This window comes from Heloderma suspectum, chromosome 1 (genome assembly GCF_057233095.1).
Source record: "Heloderma suspectum isolate Gila_16-S chromosome 1, 16-S_ref, whole genome shotgun sequence".
Classification (NCBI taxonomy): domain Eukaryota; kingdom Metazoa; phylum Chordata; class Lepidosauria; order Squamata; family Helodermatidae; genus Heloderma; species Heloderma suspectum.
Window position 1 is genome coordinate 424,318,471 of NC_139458.1, and position 20,562 is coordinate 424,339,032.

A 20,562-nucleotide genomic window follows, 5' to 3' on the forward strand; every position below is an offset into this window, starting at 1 on the left:
CTACCCTCTGGAGCAGCATAAAACAAATTTGCTCCATCATCTATGTGGTAGCTTTTTGAATATATAGAAATGCTTAACCCACCAAGATCTTCACAGATGAAAATAGGAAAACTGGAACATAGGAACATAGGAACCACGGTCTATCTATCCCAGTATTGTTGACACTGGCTGGCTTCACACATCAAGGCTGAGTATTGGTTGAGTGTGAGTTGCTGTTGAGCCATGGATTGTTGTCCATGGATTGTTGTGTGAACGCAGCCATGCTAACAAACCATGGTTTGTTAACCACGAATAACCCACAAAGAGAACCCAAGGTTTGTTGTTGGGTTGTGAAATTTGGGGTTGTTCATGGTTAACAAAACCAGGGATTGTTAGCATGGCTAGGTTTGCACAATGCAACAACCCACAGTTCAACAACAACACACTGGTTCAACAACAACCCATGGGTTAAGGACAACCTACGCTCAACCCATACTCAACCTTGTCGTGCTGTGTGAACCCAGCCATTGACTGGCAATGGCTCTCCAGGGTTTCAGGCAAGATTTTTTTCCAGCCCTACTTGGAGTTGCCAGGATCAAAACTGGGACTTTCTGCATGCAAAGGATGTGCTCTACCACTGAGCTATGGCCCCACAGCCCTATTCTTACTGCCTGCACCCATCACACATGGAAAAGGGAAGGGCAGCTCTTCTCCATTAGCCATATAGTGTACTCATTTTCTCTGTGACAGCCTCTCCTGCTCTGGCTTCTGGAGCAGGTTGTGTCTGTGTCTTCATGGATGTCAGTTTTCTAGAATGTTTAATCTCATACCAGGTCTAGTTATATGTATTGTAGAATGCCTGTAACTCTGAACGTATTCACCTACATTTAGTACCTGGGTTATTTGGGAGAGGGATGGAAGAGAAGCAGTGCGCTGACATTTTGTGCCCATGTGCATGCATTTGGATGCATGTGTGCCAAATACATGCCTCTAAAAATGCATCTGCTCCCCCCCACCCCCATCAGAGATTTAACTTCATGATACCTGCGAGAAGGGGCTAAGGCCTGGAGAGCCCTAATCCATGTATGTGCATAATAACAACATTTTTTAAATCCTCAACATGTTTCCCAAAGGCAAAATAAGGACAGTGGGTTGGATCCACACTTAGTTGTGCTTAGATTTGACCCACTGAAATCCATGAGACTTAATTTAGGACTAACTTAAGTCCCATTGATTTCAAGCTAGACAAAGGAGAGGATGTCCACAGTAGGATGATAAGGACGATGCAAGGTCTGGAAACAAAGTCCTGTGAGGAACAGTTGAAAGGGTTGGGTACGTTTAGCCTGGAGAAACTAAGATTCGAGGGAGACATGATAGCAGTGTTCACATATTGAATGGCTGTCATGCAGAAGATGGAGAAGACTTGTTTTCTGTTACTCCAGAAGGTAGGGCTAGAACCGATGGGTGGAAATTGCAGGGAAGCAGATTTTGGCTGAACCTTAGGAGAAACGTCCTAATAGTAGGGATATGCGAATCAGCAAAAACTTGAGCTTGCCAAAGTGCTCCAATTCCATCTCACAGCTTGTTCCAACTTGAGTCTGTATCAGATTGTGAATTTTGTTTTTTTCTTTCCACTTGAAAACCTGTGCATAGTTTCAGGCGTAGTTTTCCAAATGTACACAGCTTTGAGATGTACGCATTGTTCTCCCATTGACTAAAGCATACTTACGTGCATTTTTCAAATGTATGCATTTTTCAGATGTACACATTTTTCATGCATATTTTTCAAACATACGCATGCTGTAGAATACCTTTTTTTTGGTCCGCAAATCACAGTATCTTGGAAATGTACAGACTTCAACCCGAGATTGCGTCTGAGTCCGTGTTCAGTCTGGAAGTTGCAAACTGAGTAATTCCTGGTTTTAAAAAAGGAACTGAAACAAATTTCTTACACATTCCTACCAAATAATAGTAACAGCTGTATAATAGTGGAGCAGATTGCCTCAGGAGGTGTGTGGAGGGATGGACGAACTCACCAGAGTTTGGGTTTGCGTACTGCTCACTGGACCCCCACTGGCCGCTTGTTCCTGTTTGCTGCGCTGCGTGCCAAGCTGAGCAGTCCATGAGCACCCAGTGCATGGCACGCAACCACCCGCTTCTTGGTCAAGCTGCCATTTTGTGGGAAAATGGCAGCTCGTCCTTGTTCATAAACATCCATCTGCACAAATGGTAGCCGTAAAGGGGGCATTTACGCAAGATTACAGGTATAAATGACCCACTTACACATAAATGGCCCCTTTACGGCCATCATTTGCACAGATGGGCATTTGTGAACAAAGAGGAGCTGCCATTTCCCCAGAAAATGGCAGCTCAGCGAGGAAGCAGGCGGCTGCGTCCTTGCCCAGCTCGGCGCACACCAAGCTGGGCGAGTGCAGGGATTCATGGACTGGCATCCTGGGGGCCAAGCTGGCGATTTCTTGCTGGGCTTCGAGCCCCAGCCGGACACCCATGACATCCCTAGTGGTGGTCTCTCTTTCACTGGAGGTATTTAAGCAGAGCCTGGACAACCATCTGTCAGGGATGCTCTAATTGCAGCTTATATCTCAGATCCTGCACTGAGCAGGGGGTTGGAGTAGATGTTCTCCAGGGCCCCTTCCAACTCTGTAATTCTAGGCTTTGCATAGCCTCACCCAATGGAGGCTGGTGGCTCTGATGTCAGTGGGACAGTGAATCCACTCCGGGTTTCAGTCAGAACCAGTCAGACCAAGCACCTTGGATAGCTCATTTACAGTGCTGACTGTTTCTGACTGAAACCTGGAGCAGAGACACCACCCCACTGATATTGGAGCTACCAGCCTCCACTGGCCTCACTCTGTGTTCCAAGACCAGCCCCTCCCTAGGTTCTGCTCCTTGGCCCTACCAGAGTGTGTGACAAAATATCAGGAACTGCCTTTCAATCTATAGATTGTTTCATTGTGGTGGTTGATTATTTGTGCTTTAAAAATACAGCATGCACGCCCAGAGTCATTAGGTCCATTGGTTACAGATTAGAAATCTCTATAAATAAATAATATCCCATCATGGATGTTGCATCAGGCATCATGAACTGCACTGTGAAAAACAAAGGCAAAAAACCAAACAACCCTACTTATGATCCATTTAAGAAAAACACAATTCCGCTTAGCCACAGGAATCTGAGTAACTGATGAAAGATAATAGCCTTTGAATATGCAGAGCTCCTTGCGTGTGGCATAGGCTTTTAAATACACCCCCCTCCTTTTCCTATTCTTGACAATGATAATCAATCATTTTTGCCATGCCATACAACTGCTTTGCATTCTTATTTTTCACTGGCGCTGCAGCATGTCATGGCACTGGAATTCCTGGGTTTCAGCTCTTTCCCTTCCTTTGTCAAGAGCCCAGGAAAGGAATGTATCATGTTTTTATGTGCACCCCCAATCTCTTAGGAGTGAGAAGTTTCAGGACCTAGCACTTACCTGGCTTTGATTTCCTTTGGAAGAAAGTCACTAGAGGTTTATTGATGTTTCATAATATTTTATCTACAGATATATAGGTTGAGCATAGGTGGGTGCAGTTTAAACACTCCAACACAGCCCAAATTCTCTGCTCCCACATCAGATCTTCTAGGGAGACAGCCAGCTGCACTCCAAGATACTTCCAGATCCCAAAATCCAACTCCTTGTTCTAAGTATGCCTCGAACTGTGGTCTTCTCCTTTTCACACAGATCACTTCTTTTCATCATCTTTAGCAGTGGGGAGAGAAGTATCCCCTTTTCAGATATTTGCTACAGATTCAGAAGACCAGCTATTGAGAACACTAATCCAACTATTTAGTTCCCATGGCAACCCAGCACCAGACTATTTAGCTACCAAAGGGATATGCCAGGTTAGGCTGGGCCAACCAGTTTGACCACATTAGCAGTCCTTCTTTTGTCTGGACCCTAATCTTACAACCATAGAATCATAAAGTTGGAAGGAACACTGGAGGTCATCTGGTCCAACCCCCTGCGTGCAACGCTGTAAAAACAGCCCTTGTTTGTGTCTCTTTGTCACACTCCAAATTCACACTTTGATGTATCCAGGAACAAACCCAGAATGGAGCAATGGAGGGAAAGGGATGATGTTATATTGAGAGTATGCATAGTTCTCAGCAACTCCCATGAAGTTCTATTGAGTGCAGCAAACAGACAGAATGGGTTGGGGGAACAGGCAAAGCCTCCCCCCAAAAAAGTAGGGGCAGCAGGAACAGGGGGCTGGCTTAGCCCACATCTTTTACTTTCTCTCATGTAGGGATGTCAGAGAAATCCACAATGGGACCAAATGAGTTTGGATTTTCATGAATCCAATCCACGGATTCTGCAGCAGACTGGCTTTTCCCCTGTCAGGTGGATTCTGCAGACTTACAGACTAGTTTTGTAACCTTTGGGAATTTTGCACAAATTTTGTTGTAGAAAAATATGCAAAATAAACAAAAGCCAGCCAAAAATGCACATCCCCCCCCCCCGGCTAAAGCGTGAAAATGCACATTTTGGGGGAATTTGTGCATTTTCAGACATGCAAATCTGTGCAACTGTGCACTTAAACGAATGCAAATTTGTGCAAATTTGGAAACAAAACAAATCCAATTCCATCACTGGGCAGGCAACGGAATGAAAAGTGCCTGACAATCCTTACACAATCAGTACACCCCTACTCTCACATAAGTAAATGGACAATCACGCCCAAGGAAAAAGTAAATCTTTTTATTTGGGAACTTCATCATAGTGGAAACAAACCCTGTTTCCCCACTGAACTCTGTGTGATTCAGTTCCACTGAGAAGGAGCTCCCTGGTGTTGCAATGTGCCTCTGCGTGCAGACCAGAGACACACTGCATCCCACTAGGAGCTCCTTGAAATATACAGTCCTTCTTTCCTCTCCACCCTTCCTAATGACAAGCATTGTGCTAGTATTGTGAATCAGCTTTGTGAAGTAAAGGCAGCCCCTGCTTCTGGCCAATTTCCAAATCCAAACTAGACCCTTATATTTGGCAAACTTGTTAGGAATAGAAGGAATATGCTTTCCTGCACTGTTTGCCCATGTATTTATGCTATTTTAAATTCACTATGCCTCTCAATGCTCCAAGTGACGTACAACCACCAATAGAATACACTGAAGTACAGCAAGGTATAAAGCCAAAGTAAAATGATTAATTGCACAATAAAAAGAAGTAATAATCTTACTCAAATATTGTTACGGTCACACACATCCCTGGGCAATGAGAAGTTTCAGGGGTGCAATGCTCACCTGCGTTTGGTTTCCTTTGGAAGGTGGAATCAACTAGACTAGAGACATAAGGCATTTTGTAATATTTGAGTTCATTTACAAATATATAGGTTGAGCATAAGTAGAGGCAGACAGCTTAAAAATGCCTCTCATCTTCCAGAGGTGTTTCCAGCTCTTTCCTAGTCATTGGGCCAGTTCACATGATCAAACAACCAGTGGATTGTTTTAATCCTCGGTGCATGCCAGTGTGTGCTGGGCACCATTTCCCTAATTAACCACTCACGCATGGCCCATTGCGTCGTCCGAAGCAGGGCACAATGGTTTGTTTGAAGGGGAAACAACGCTCAAATAACAATACCGCAGGCCATGCGTTATTTAAGCCACGTTGGCTTATTTTGATCCTGCAAACCACATTGCTGACCCAATTTGTACAACACGACAGCCCACTTTGGCTTAATTTAGCGGCAGGGGCTGTCGTGTTGTGCTGGCACCCTTTTTGCGTGGCGCCAATGGGGACCCCTGCTTGCCCTGGTTTGCAGTGTCGTGAGGGGGTAGACAACCCTCAAACAGCACTAAATTTGAGGGTTGTCTACCCTCTCTATAGGGCCGCGGTGGCTTAGTGGTTAAGACGCTGAACTGCAGACCGGAAGGTCAGCAGGAGAGCAGTTTGAGACCCGAGTGCTGCGTGACGGAGTGAGCTCCCGTCTTCAGTCCCAGCTTCTGCCAACCTAGCAGTTCGAAAGCAAGAAATTGCAAGTAGATAAATAGGTACCGCTTCAGCGGGAAAGGTAACAGCGTTCCGTGCACCTCGGTGTTCAGTCATGCTGGCCACATGACCACGGAAGCATCTTTGGACAGCGCTGGCTCTTCGGCTTAGAAATGGAGATGAGCACCACACCCTAGAGTCGGACACGACTGGTTGGGGACACCTTTACCTTTACCTCCCCTCTCTAACAACCCACAATGCTGGGTTCCCATGGAATGGCAAGCTATGAGTGTTCAAGATGGCAGCTGGCATGTTCCGCTAAGCCCCAGGGGTAAATTAAGTCAAGGTGGCTTAGGGTTAGGTAAACAGCTCCACTCTGTGCCATTTATCTGCAATTTCCCTAACAAAAGATGTGCCTGTCAACTTGGCTTACTGACCATCAAAAAACATTTGCAGTCATTCTGGTGCCATTAACCCTGTCCTCTCCAAACTCCAGACCCCTTTGCAGCAATCAAGTAGCAATCTCATATTAACAATATTGAAATCTTATTAAAAAAACCTCAAGACCTCCATTTTCACACATTGGACAGACAGAAGAGATATCCCAAAATACAAAGGTTAAAATAATTCACATTCTGCTCATGTTATCAGACCATAAAGTCTGGCACGTCTCTGTTATCTTTCATAATGCCCCAGGACCCTGTAAAACAGCACGGAGATTTATTGGCATGCCTGCTTCTCACAAGGCTGTCCCATTATTCTGAAACTACACAATAAAGTTTACCTTGTTGGAAAGTACAGTTAACCTGTCTTGCGGCTAAAGTTACTTAGGTGGTGCCCCCTGGATTTCAGACCCTGCAAATTATGCATGCTTATCTTCTTAACTTTTTGGCTAAAGCAACACCATATGGGCTCTGGGAGATGGATTGTCATTCTCCCATCTCTATGCTAGAGGAAGCATAGTTCTTGACCTGCCCACAACATGGCCTCTCTCTCTCTCTCTCTCTCTCTCTCTCTCTTTCTCTCTCTCTCTCTCTCTCTCTCGGTTTTGGTTAACTGGTGGAGGGTAGGACCTAGTAGGATTAGTCACAGAAAATGTGCCAGAATAGTTTATCACCTTGGATGGGGCAGGAGGAAATGCACATCCTCTCTCTCTTTCTCTGGCTGGGTTCAGACAACATGATAAGCCAAACTCAAGGGATGAGTATGTATTGAGTGTGGGTTGTCGTTGAACCGCAAGTTGTTGAAACGTGGGTTATCATGCTGTCTGAACCCAGCCACGCTAACAACCACGGTGAACAACCCACAGTTCACAACCCAACAACAAACCATAGGTTCGACTCATGTGTTGCTCATGGCTAACAGACCATGATTTGTTACCATGGCTGGGTTCAGACAACATGATAGCTCATATTTCAACAGCAAGCCATAGTTCAATGACAACCCACACTTAACCCATACTCAACCCTTGAGTGTCGGTTATTGTGTTATATGAACCCAGTCAGTCTCTGTGTGTGTCACTCCCTTGTTTTCCATTTCAGGGGCACATTTCCGGGATCTATTTTTTTTATTACTATTAGTCCAAGTCTCTCCATCAACCAGAGCCAGTTGCAAAACAGTGGCTTGGAGGTGGAACAAGAAAAAAAGCGGTGGCTCATGGGACAGAGCCAATTACGTTCTGCAGCCATTGGCCATGCTGGCTGGGAATTATGGGAGTTGCAGTTCCAACACATCTGGATGGCACCAGGTTAGGGAAGACTGACCTACTCAATCCCATGAGTCATACACTGGGATGTCCTGCATATATAAGTACAAACCCACATCTGCATTATTGTAGATCAGAGGTTTTAACAGCTCAGTTTAGGGTGGGGGCAGCCTTCTTGTTGTTTACACCCTCTGCCCATCTCCTGTAAATCAACCAATGATTTACCAGTAGATCCCTTTGTAACTTTTGCCCACCCTCTTTTTTAGAGATGTTGTATCCACTCTGATTTAATAGCCTCTGGGCTTCAACCAATGTTGCTTTGTGGGTTTTTCTTGATCCTTTACGAACAGGAGACATGAGAATCTGAACACCAGCCTACCCGCTTCTAGCCAACTGGGTGGATTTGGTTTCCATGGCAGCAGAGGCAGGCAGAATCTGACTTTAAGCGCATCGGCAGATGGATGCATTCTGCTTCAACAGGCAAGGCTCCCCCAGTCTAGAGAGCGATGTTGCCAACAAACTCTCGTTCTTGTAATGCAGCATGGGCCTCCCTATGAAGTGGGAAGCTATTGCTAGGGAAGGCTAGCAGAGGCCTTCTCTGAAGTCTTAGGCAAGGTCCAAGGTGTCGGGGTCCCTATGGGGAAAGGCAAGTAGCCTGACTAGGGAGTGAGCAATCAATCCCTTCATTCTTGGTTGTAATGATGCTGTAGCCATATTGTAACAGATCCAGTGGTCCTCAATATCCCTTACGAGGTATTCATGGCTTGCTAGTTAAAAAACACACCCAAGCGTCGTAAAATTTGTTATGAATCTGAGAAACCTTATTTGAACTGTGAATAGTTGTCAGGATCAGCCCAGAATCATAACCAGATGAGATGTCCTCAGAGCAGGAGGATCCAACTGCCAGACTCCGCATAGGGACCAGCGTTTAGGAGGCACATAACCCAAATCTCTCCCCTCCCCTCCCCTCCCCGCCCCTCCCATGTCCATGTTTGTTTTTAGCAAAGGAAAAAAAAAATATGTTGGGAGATCTATGCATGGGTCTCTCACATCACATCTAGTTTGGCCCTGAGTTCCCTGGGCTGTTCTTAGGCACAGTGACAAATCACAGTTTGTCCATGTGGATTAGCAAAAATCTGTTCATGAATCATCCCTTTTTCTTTTCCTAACCATATAGCTGGTGTGTGATGAGTGATTTGACTCAGTTTGCAAGCTTGTTTTCGGATGCGGTGTGTTTGGGCGACCAGAGCTCGGCATCAGATCACCAGTCACCAATCCACAAGATAGAAAATGCTAACAGGACTACTCTGGAGTAAATATGTTTCCAACTGCATACTTACCGGGGTCAGGAATCCAAACAGCAGAAGCAAAGAAGGAGTAGAAAGGAAAGCATTGTTATTCAATGAAATACTGAATCATCATGTATATCCACAGGCATTTAATTGAGATGGGGCAGAATTCTGGCATTTCCTAACCTTTTAGTTCCTGTTGTTGAATTTAATAACATGCTTTTTAAAATCATGTTGACTTTCTGGTGCTTGAGATTTCATGTGCTGACTCTCCAAACATTTCAGACCACAATCATATTTTTTCCTGTGTTGTTTTGTTAAATTAACAACAACCAGCTATGTAAAATACACAGTGGTTGCAATCCAACCCCATTAAAACCAGTGGGAGCTTTTTGCCATTAATTTCCACAGGCTGCAGATCGCACCCCATTACAAACCAGCATTTATTTATTTATTAGATTTATTAGCCGCCTATCTGGCCAGCTACCTAGCCACTCTAGGTGGCGTATAATACTAATAACATGAAATACAGCGAATTTGCATAATCAACTGAACAAAACAACCTAACAAAATAACACTGCTCTAAAAAACCCTAACCCATCCCAAATGCCCACCTGAACAGCCAGGTTTTTAAAGCCCAGTGGAAGCTCATCAAAGAGCTTATTATTATGAAGTCAGCCCACCCGGAGCCCAGTATCATCTGCTGTGATTGGCACTGGCTCTTCAGAGTCTCAGGCCATGTTTACACAACAACAGAAAGAGAAGCTAATGGAGGAGTACCGGATTTTTTTTTTTTTTTTAAGGAATCAGCTTTGCTGTGAACAGGGCTCCATGAGGAGATTCTCCGGACCAGTAAAAATCACTTCACAGAACATACTTCCTGGTGGAACGTCATCTGACTGGCAGGGGCTACTCAACCAAAAACAGAGGCTTCCCCCCCTCCCCGCGTCTCCTTTCCCCTGAAAGTCCAGATACACCTGCATTTCAGGAGCAAGCCTCATTGAGCACAATGGGAGTTACTTCTGAGTAGACACACATATGCTTGTGCTGGGAAATGGGAGGGGGAGAAAACAAGACAGAAGCCAGCCTCCATTTTAACCCACAGGACCTCATTGACCACAATGCGAGTTACTTCTGAGACACTAATGGGTTTGTTGTGGGAAACTGATAGAAAGCAGCCCCCATTTTAATGCACAGGACCTCTATAAGGAAGCTCTGAAGTAGTTACTTCCTAAGGCAATGAATCAGAGCCTCGAGAACACGCTTAATCGCACTTAAGGAATTGGGCTTTGGTATGTGCCGTGTCAGTTGAGCGGCTTCTCTGTTATTTCTGTGGTCACTGAGAGGGCAAGCCTCATTCAGCACAATGGGAGGAAACACCCCTTGACTGGGGTCATGATGAAAGGCACACCCCTGGGCAGGGCTAGCATGTTGTTGTTGCTGTTTATTCGTTCAGTCGCTTCCGACTCTTCGTGACTTCATGGACCAGCCCACGCCAGAGCTTCCTGTCGGCCATCGCCACCCCCAGCTCCCCCAAGGTCAAGTCCATCACCTCCAGAATATCATCCATCCATCTTGCCCTTGGTCGGCCCCTCTTCCTTTTGCCTTCCACTTTCCCTAGCATCAGCATCTTCTCCAGGGTCTCCTGTCTTCTCATGATGTGGCCAAAGTACTTCAGTTTTGCCATTAATATCATTCCCTCAAGTGAGCAGTCTGGCTTTTAGGGATGTACGAAAATCACTTACCAGTTCGTGGATTATGCTGATGGTAGGGGGGGAGGCGTTCCGTCCCTCACCCCGGAATCCTCCTTGGCCGGCTGTGCTCTGTGGCGGCTCTGCAGAGCAGCCAGCCAGGCCCAGCCAGGCCAGAGCCGTCCACAGCCGGATTTCCGGCTGCGGAGGGCTCTGGGGAAAAAAAAAACACAACAACCCATGTACGCAAATGGCAGTGGCTACGGCCGCTGCCATTTGCGTTCCTTATTTTTGATGTCTTAATCTACGTAAATATTTACGTAGACTAAGACGGCGAAAATAAGGGGAACGCAAAATAAAGAACGCAAATGGCGGCGGCCGTAGCCGCCGCCATTTGCGTACGCCTTTTTTTTTTTTACCCAGTTGTTTTAGGCTACGTAAGTTTTTACATAGCCTAAATCGTCTGGGTTAAAAAAAAAAAAGGCGTACGCAAATGGCGGCGGCCGTAGCTGCTGCCATTTGCGTACGCCTTTTTTTTACCCAGACGTTTTAGGCTATGTAAAAACTTACATAGCCTATCACGTTGGTGTAAAAAAACCCAAACAAACCTGCAAATGGCGGCGGTGGCAGCCGGTTGGAAGACCAGCTGCCGCCGCTGCCAAAGCCGTCGCCGGAGCCACCACCGCCCAGAAGATCCGCCCCAGGTAAGTCTCGTCCCGGGGGGATCCGCAAGGGGGGCGGGGGGGCGGCAGGCCGTTCCGCCACAGATTTCGGGGGGCCGAATGCACTGGCATTTGGCCTCCCCAAGATCCGTGGCGGAATTCTCTGCCATCCCTACTGGCTTTCTTTCCTGGAGTATGGACTGGTTTGATCTTGCAGTCCAAGGCACTCTCAGAATTTTCCTCCAACACCACAGTTCAAAAGCATCTATCTTCCTTCGCTCAGCCTTCCTTATGGTCCAGCTCTCGCAGCCATAAGTTACTACCGGGAATACCATTGCTTTAACTATGTGGACGTTTGTTGTCAGTGTGATGTCTCTGCTCTTAATTATGTTATCAAGATTTGTCATTGCTCTCCTCCCAAGAAGTAAACGTCTTCTGATTTCCTGGCTGCAGTCAGTGTCTGCAGTAATCTTTGCACCTAGAAAGACAAAGTCTGTCGCTGCCTCCACGTTTTCTCCCTCTATTTGCCAGTTATCAATCAAGCTGGTTGCATAATCTTTGTTTTTTTGAGGTTTAACTGCAACCCAGCTTTTGCATTTTCTTCTTTCACCTTCATCATAAGGTTCCTCAGCTCCTCTTCACTTTCAGCCATCAAAGTGGTATCATCTGCATAGCTAAGATTGTTAATGTTTCTTCCAGGGATTTTAACTCCAGCCTTGATTTCATCAAACCCAGCACGTCTCATGATGTGTTCTGCATACAGGTTGAATAGGTAGGGTGAGAGTATACAACCCTGCCGTACTCCTTTCCCAATCTTAAACCAGTCCATTGTTCCGTGGTCTGTTCTTACCGTTGCTACGTGGTCGTTATACAGATTCCTCAGGAGGCAGACAAGATGATTTGGTATCCCCATACAATCAAAAACTTGCCACAGTTTGTTATGATCCACACAGTCAAAGGCTTTAGAATAGTCAATAAAACAGAAATAGATGTTTTTCTGAAACTCCCTGGCTTTCTCCATTATCCAGCGGACATTGGCAATTTGGTCTCTAGTTCCTCTGCCTTTTCTAAACCCAGTTTGTACATCTGGCAATTCTCGTTCCATGAATTGCTGGAATCTACCTTGCAAGATCTTGAGCATTACCTTACTGGCATGTGAAATAAGTGCCACTGTTCGATAGTTTGAATATTCTTTAGTGTTTCCCTTTTTTGATATGGGAATATAACTTGATTTTTTCCAATCAATTCTTGTGGCCATTCTTGTGTTTTCCAAATTTGCTGGCATGTGGCATGCATCACCTTGACAGCATCATACAGATCTTCTCTGACATATCTCTGGTTGTACTGATCCATTTAGTTTTCACAGCAAGAATACTGGGGTGGGTTGCCGTTACCTTCCCCAGGGATCATATTTAGTCTGACCTCTCTGCCATGACCTTCCCATCTTGGGTGTCCCTTCACAGTTTAGCTCATGGCGTCATTAAGGTGCTCAAGCTCCAGTACCATGACAAGGTAACGATCTCCTTTGCTGGAGAGGGCTAGCATACCCGAACTAAATGCTGGGGTTGGGGTATACAATGACTATACCTGGGAGAACCTGACTTAAGGAAAATAACTGAACTTTAAGCAGTCTCAGGAAAACTGGGTTTTCCCTGATAAGCTCCAGGGTGGCTGCTGGATGGCCACGACATCATGTATCCCTAATGACCTCAACATGCAGCTAGCTCAGAGTAAATCACTCGTGGAGACATCCCCTCAGGCAGATGCCAGCCCTGCAATCTTAAGCTGTATTAGCCTGCCCAAATTTTAAGATCAGTAAGAGAGGCCTGTCTCACTTGCCCACCTTTGAGGGCAGTTAGGTGGGTGAGTACATGAGAGAGGGCCTTTTCTATGGTGGCCCCACAACTCTAGAATAAATTGCCATCAGGGGGCCACCTGGCCCCATCATTGCAGGCTTTTAAGAAGGCCCTGAAGACTGATTCGTTTACTCTAGCTTTCCCCTGGATATGTTTTATCAGACTGGGGCCCCATCTACATGAGCCTTTTACTCCGGGGTGGCTGTGAGTCAAGGTCCCTCAGGTCAGACGATGCAGTCACCACTTCGCAGCCATCCATGGTTTTCTCCCAGAAAATGCGGACTTCCAAGGAGGCGTTTTGCTGCCATGTTTTTCGTTTGCGGTGGGTTTCCCCACAGTTGCGAACCGTTTGTCCCTTCCCCAGACTGACTTCACATTTTGCAGCAGGCATGTTGTAGGTGTGCATAGTATATGTATAGAAAATACATATACTACGTCCCTCTGTGACCCCCCTTTACTCCCCCCATGCCTTCGCAGCTGTGCAGTTACAGAGGCACAGAGAGGCATTTTCAGTTGTTTAATCACACTTTTGCACATTTTTGCAGCTTTGTATCTTCACAATGGTTGCTTTTGGACTCAGTGCCCAACGGCCAAGGGAGTCTTGGGGGAGAACCAACTTTGCTCCAGCCACCATTTCAGAGTGATGGGCAGGCACGTACTGCTCACCCTTGTGAGTGCAAACCGTCGCAAGAGTCTCAGGCTGGGGAACTGACAAACAGATGGCATGGAAATGAAGGGGCACAAAACACCCACTTTTTACCTAACGAGGGAAGGAAAGACACAACAGAACCCCTAAAATACAAAACAGCCACTGAAGTGTCACACCCCCACGCTCACGGGACTGCAGAGCTGCGCATTAACATATAATGGCAAAAAAAAGGGCACAGTGAGGTCTGTTAGGGAAGCCTGCAGTAAATCGGGAGTGTATCCCAGCAGAGGCTAATTCAAAGCTGACATGCTGCACAGTTGCGACCGAGTGAGGGGTGAAAGCAGTGCCATGTAGATGGGGCCTGGGTTATAGCTGCAATGGTGTTGCATGTTTTGTCTTATGCTGATGTTTGTTGTTTTTTTTTGGAACATTTGTTCTTTTTATTTCATGTTGTTTTTTATTATATGAATTATAGTATATGCATTTATTGTTGCACACCAACCTAGGAGGGCTCCCCGTCTTGAAAGGCAGCCTAGAAATATTTTAAATAAATAGAAGTAAAATAAATAAATAAATCTTCTAACTTCAGATTGAACTTGGGACTGTAGGCACACAGAGCATGTGTTCCAGGGCATAGTCTGAAGGCACATGAGGCAGCCACCTTGCTGAAGCTAAGCAGGTCTGGGCCTGGTCAGTGCTTGGAGAGGAGACCACCTGTGAACCACATGTAGCCACCTTGATTTCCACAATGGAAGAAGGGTGGGATATAAATATAATAAATAAACAAACAAACGATGTGTTCCACTATGAAGCTATGGGTCCTCCCATCAAATGCAGTGCTTGTTTTAACACTTACGTACACTGAGTGGCCCAATTCAAGCTGCTGGTGCTGACTTCTAAAACAACACTGAGGCTTGATATGTGCAGGAAGCAGTGTGGTGTAGCAGTTAGAGCACAGGTGCAGAACATTGTTGGGAAGGGGGGCCAGATTGCCCCACCTAGCCCAGATGATGTCAGTGGGCAAGGCCACACCCTCTGATGCCATCTCCCCGCCCACAAGGGCCCTCAAAAACCTGGAGCCAGCCCTGGTGAGTGTCAGTGGATATTACAGCATGGAAGTGGGAACTGGCCATGTAGACTCTTCTAGGGGAGGGATAACATCTAGACCAGATCGGATGACTCCATTGCACTGTGTTTTAAGCCCTTCCTTCTAAGGCTTGGTGGGTGGCAAGAGAGAGGGTTTTTTTCTATACATATACATTAGCATCTGCAAAGTTCATGTAAAACAGTGACCTCTTTGGTCCTCTTTTTGGGTGATGAATTTCCTCTTCTTGGTGATGCATAAGTGGCCACTCTACTTGAGCTCCTCAGAGGAAAGGTGAGATGAAACTGTAACTGTTCTAGCACATAAGATCAGGCCTTTGTCATGTTTCTCCCAGATCCACAAACATTGATCCAGGCCAGTATTTCGGAATGGCTTGGGTTTAATCACAGGCTGGTTCATCCCAGGACATATACTAGATGGGAAAGACAAGGTAGATTCAGGAAGGAATAATAGGATTCTTCTTGTGGCGGTATGCAAGGAAAGAACCAGAATGGCAAACTCTACATCTGTAAGTGTAGGGTGCTTCCAGATCAGGCTTTTATTTTGCAATCACCCTGCCTCATTCATGGAATTTTACATGGGTTTTAGAGGACACCGTCTTCTATTTTTTAACCCTCCCATTTCTTTCCATAGCCACTTCCACCTTGTTTGTTATCACATGCAAAAAAATCTTTAAGGAGGGAAAGATGGGATAGCTGTGGAAGCACCCTGCATCCAGATTCTTGTTTCTAAGAGACTCAGGCAGGGCCGGCCCTATCATTAGGCAGAATAAAGTGGTCACCTCAGGCGGCACATGCTGGGTGGTGGCAGGAAGGTGTTAGAGGCAAGACCTTTGTGCCATGCAGCTCTGCACTCCCTAAGTTAGCCTGCTGCCTTCAGGTGCAGAGGAGGGTGCTATTTCACCATCAGTGCTGAAGACAGATTAATCTGCCAGTCCAGTCAGCTTTTGTAGGTGGAGTGGGAGGGGGGTACAACCTTGTTCTTCACCTCAGGCAGCAAAACGGCTTGGGCAGGCCCTCGTTGCAGGCCGTCTGAGCACATCCGGCATATGATTGAGTGCCTTGCTTTGCAAAACTGCCTTCCTTTGCTTTGACTGATGTGGAAGGGAGCTCTTTAAACATATAAAGCATCACAGCAGAATGAATATTATGCGGGTATAATATTGCAACATCCTAACCCACCTGCCCTTACTTTCTCTGTGCAGGAAGGCGTGGCTGACCAGCGTTGGAAGCCCTAGTTCACGCATCGACCGGGCGAATTTTTCTAATGAGAAGGAGATCTCAAAACTTGATTTCACTGGGTTCATCACAAGATATTAAATGAAAAGAGCAACAGCAAGCGTACAATTATCATACTGCTGCTGTTGCATAATAAGGTCCACACTTTGCTGAAGTGTCATGATTGCACTTTTGGGAAGCTTTCTGCATGCTAGGAAAATGTAATGACTCTCTTATTTGCATTCAGTAGAAATTGTGTGTTGGATTAGTGGGCGGCGGGTGGGGGGGAATATACCTTCTTTGCAGTTGCGGGATTCCCCAAATTAAGGCCATCTCTACAGATTAGAAAAGGCAAATAGGAACCTATCTCAGGGCAAATGCAGACATTAACAAAGCAAAGTGGATGTGACCTTAAATTATGTTTAACATCTAGTTTGTTCTTCTGAATAATAGCCATTGGAGGGGGCATCAGGTTGCAATGGAAGCATCTTGCCCAAGGTTAATATTCGCTTGTGGGAGCAGTTTTCATTGAAAACGCAGCAAAGGGAGATGGATTTACCACCCCCCTCCTTGCACATAATAGTCTAAGTCCTAAAAGGGCCACCCGTGGCTGTTATTTAGAAGGGGGTGGGAACTACACACGTTAAATGCAGTCATGCATTTAATGTCCCATCCAGTTTGGTCCACAGTCCAGCACATAATTAAGCAGGCATGGTTCATTAATTTCAGTAGGACTTCCATGCACATAACTGCATCAGATTGTGGCCTTGGGAGTTATCCCCATGTTAGTAGGCATGTTCATTTGTTTATTTATATAGCAATCCTATGCATATTTTTTTGGAAGGAGCTTCTGTTGCATCCAGTGGAGCTTACTACCAGGTAATTGTGTATAGGGTTGCAGCCTTACTGATCTTCCCTAGCAATAAGACTTGGGATGGGTTACATCTTAAAATTCACATGTGGCCACATAAAATCAAACTGATATCTGAATCCTTTCGGGCACAATCCTATGCATGTTTAGACAGAAAAAAAGTCTTACAATTCCCAGCTGGGTGTTGTAGGAATTTTTTTCTGTCTAAACATGGATAGGATTGCAGAGCAATCCTATGGCCTCTAGACAGGGCTGGGGGGCCATAGGATAGTTTAGATTCCTGGATCCAAGGTCAGAGTCAGCTCTCCAATCTTGGACCCAGGAGTCCAAGCTCCCCACCCTTACCCCTATCCCACACAGTTGGCACAGAGAGAACCACACCAGCTGTCTCTCCAGAGTCTCAAAAGCAACCTCAGTGGGAAGGTAAAGGGGGCATTCCCATGGGTGGGGAGGGGACTGGAGAGGCCGGCTCACGAGGAATCCTCTGGCCTCCCCAGCCTCCTTCCCTCCCCCACCCCGATGTCTCAGCTAGACTGGCAAAAAAGCCCATCTATCTGAAATGCAGAGCAGGAGGAGCCCCGAGGTGAAGACTGTGTCCGCCACTCCTTCCGTTCTGCACTGGATGGCCGTAAGCCTCTGCATTCAGAGGCTTACGGCCATCCCCATAGGACTGCGCCCTTAAACACTTAACCTTGCACACCAAAAGCCAGCCCAAAGCAAAAAGGCATTGTAGTGGTTCTACTGAGGTTTAGGCAACCTACCTTTTCCATGAATCCCCATTCTTCTTAATCCCCAGTCCTTGTCTCCAACCCAAATTAATCCTAATAACATGTAATTGCTTTGGCTCAGGTTTATCCTCTGTCATCATCACCACATACAAACAGAGACTGTTGTTTCCCTTCACTGTTTAATTTTATATTGTAATCTCCTTAGGGCAGTAACATTTTAGAGAGTTGAGCCCACTTTGGAAGTCCCCTTTCTGCATTCAATCTACATGTACCTTTCCAGTGTCAAAACTGGGGCAGAGTGGTGGTGAACACCTCTGCAAGTTTTCAGCAAAATGTCAGGTGTGCACAGCACTGATTGGCTAGTCCCCTATGAAATCACCAAGAAAGCTGGAGCATATTTACACTTTTAACATATTAATAAGGCATCAAATGAACAAATATACATTAAAAAATGTTAGCAGCCTGCCTGAAGCATTTGTGTATTTTATATAGAAAAACAGGATATACGTATGTTGAAATAAATAAGTAAATGTTACAATAAATAACTACGAGAGGATGGGCAAAGTTATAGGTGAGCCAGCATTTGCCTCATGGTCATGTTCATCTGTTGTTCAAATTACAAAGGTGGAATTAAGACAGATTCAACCCATGGCTGAAGGCAACACTGTCAACTTCCTTCTTAGATGATGTACATCTTCACCCTAGAATACTATTTATATTGATAGCATTGCATCAGAAGTAAAGAACAATAATTCATGTCCCCAGTAGGAAAGAGATTTCACAGCTATAGGATGAACACCAAACGCTCCACTCACCATAGTTTTGTGGTCTGAATTGGGCACATTATGAATGAACTGATCAGAAATGGGTCTGAAACACTGGCAGAGCCGTGTAATTCCAAGTCCATTTTGGAACACTGGATTTCATGAGTCCTGTGACACCTTTGTTGTTGTTCAGTCGTTCAGTCGTGTCCGACTCTTCGTGACCCCATGGACCATAGCACGCCAGGCCTTCCTGTCCTGCGCTCTCTCCCAGAGCGTGCTCAAGTTCATATTCATTGCATCGGTGATGCTATCTAGCCATCTCATCCTCTGCCGTCCCCTTCTCCTTTTGCCTTCAGTCTTTCCCAGCATCAGGGTCTTTTCCAGAGAGTTTTCTCTTCGCATTAGGTGGCCAAAATATTTCAGCTTCAGCTTCAGTATCTCTCCTTCCAATGAGCACTCAGGGTTGATTTCCTTTAGGACGGACTGATTTGACCTCCTTGCAGTCCAGGGGACTCGTAAGAGTCTTCTCCAGCATCACAGTTCGAAAGCATCAATTCTTCGGCGCTCAGCCTTCCTTATAGTCCAGCTCTCACAGCCATACATTACTACTGGGAAGACCATAGCTTTGATTAGACGGACCTTTGTCGGCAAGGTGATGTCTCTGCTTCTTACTATGCTGTCTAGGTTTGCCATAGCTTTCCTCCCAAGAAGCAAGCGTCTTTTAATTTCATGGCTACAGTCACCGTCTGCGGTGATCTTGGAGCCCAAGAAAGTAAAATCTGTCACTGCTTCCATTTCTTCCCCTTGTATATGCCAGGAAGTGATGGGGCCAGATGCCATGATCTTAGTTTTTTTTATGTTGAGTTTCAAACCAGCTTTTGCACTCTCCTCTTTCACCCTCAACAAGAGGCTCTTGAGATCCTCTTCGCTTTCTGCCATTAGGGTGGTATCATCTGCATATCGGAGGTTGTTGATAATTCTCCCGGCAATCTTAATTCCGACCTGTGATTCATCCAACCAGGCGTTTCTCATGATGTACTCTGCATATAAGTTAAATAAGCAGGGTGACAATATGCAGCCTTGTCATACTCCTTTCCCAATGTTGAACCACTCGGTTGTTCCATGTCTGGTTCTTACTGTTGCTTCTTGACCCTCGTACAGGTTTCGCAGGAGACAGGTAAGGTGGTCTGGTACTCCCATCACTTTAAGAATTTCCCACAGTTTGTTGTGATCCACACAATCAAAGGCTTTAGCGTAGTCAATGAAGCAGAAATAGACGTTTTTCTGGAATTCTCTTGCTTTCTCCATGATCCATCGAACGTTGGCGATTTGATCTCTAGTTCCTCTGCCTCTTCGAAACCCAGCTTGTACTTCCGGTAGTTCTCGGTTCGCATACTGCTGAAGCCTAGCTTGTAGGATTTTGAGCATCACCTTGCTGGCATGTGAAATGAGCGCAATTGTGCGGTAGTTTGAACACTCTTTGGCATTGCCCTTCTTTGGAAGTGGAATGTAAACTGACCTTTTCCAGTCTTGCGGCCATTGTTGAGTGTTCCAAATTTGTTGGCATATTGAATGCAGCACTTTAACAGCATTATTTTTTAGGATTTTAAATAGCTCCGCTGGAATACTGTCATCTCCACTAGCTTTGTTGTTACTAATGCTTCCTAAGGCCCACTTGACTTCACTCTCTAGGATGTCCGGCTCAAGTTCAGTGACCGCACTATCATGGCTATCAGGGACATTCAGATCTTTCCTGTATAGTTCTTCTGTGTATTCTTGCCACCTCTTCTTAATCTCATCTGCTTCTGTTAGGTCCCTGCCTTCTTTGTCCTTTATCATGCCCGTCTTTGCACAAAACGTTCCCTTGAGATCTCCGATTTTCTTGAAGAGATCTCTAGTCTTTCCCATTCTGTTGTTTTCCTCGATTTCTTTGCATTGTTCATTTAAGAAGGCCTTCTTGTCTCTCCTTGCTATTCTCTGGAACTCTGCATTCAGTTGGATATATCTTCCCCTTTCTCCCTTGCTTTTCGCTTCCCTTCTTTCTTCAGCTACTTGT

General features: G+C 45.7%; 1 protein-coding gene across 1 annotated transcript in view; it reads left to right on the forward strand.

Annotated features, from left to right (window-relative positions):
* ACYP2 (acylphosphatase 2) overlaps window positions 1-18,210 on the forward strand; it is a 96,423-nt gene extending 78,213 nt beyond the window's left edge. The window contains exon 4 of the mRNA XM_084829246.1: window positions 16,131-18,210. Coding sequence (XP_084685372.1) covers window positions 16,131-16,245 — 115 coding nt within the window. The 3' untranslated portion in view covers window positions 16,246-18,210. The remainder of the gene's footprint in view (window positions 1-16,130) is intronic.
* The last annotated feature ends 2,352 nt before the right edge of the window (window positions 18,211-20,562 follow it).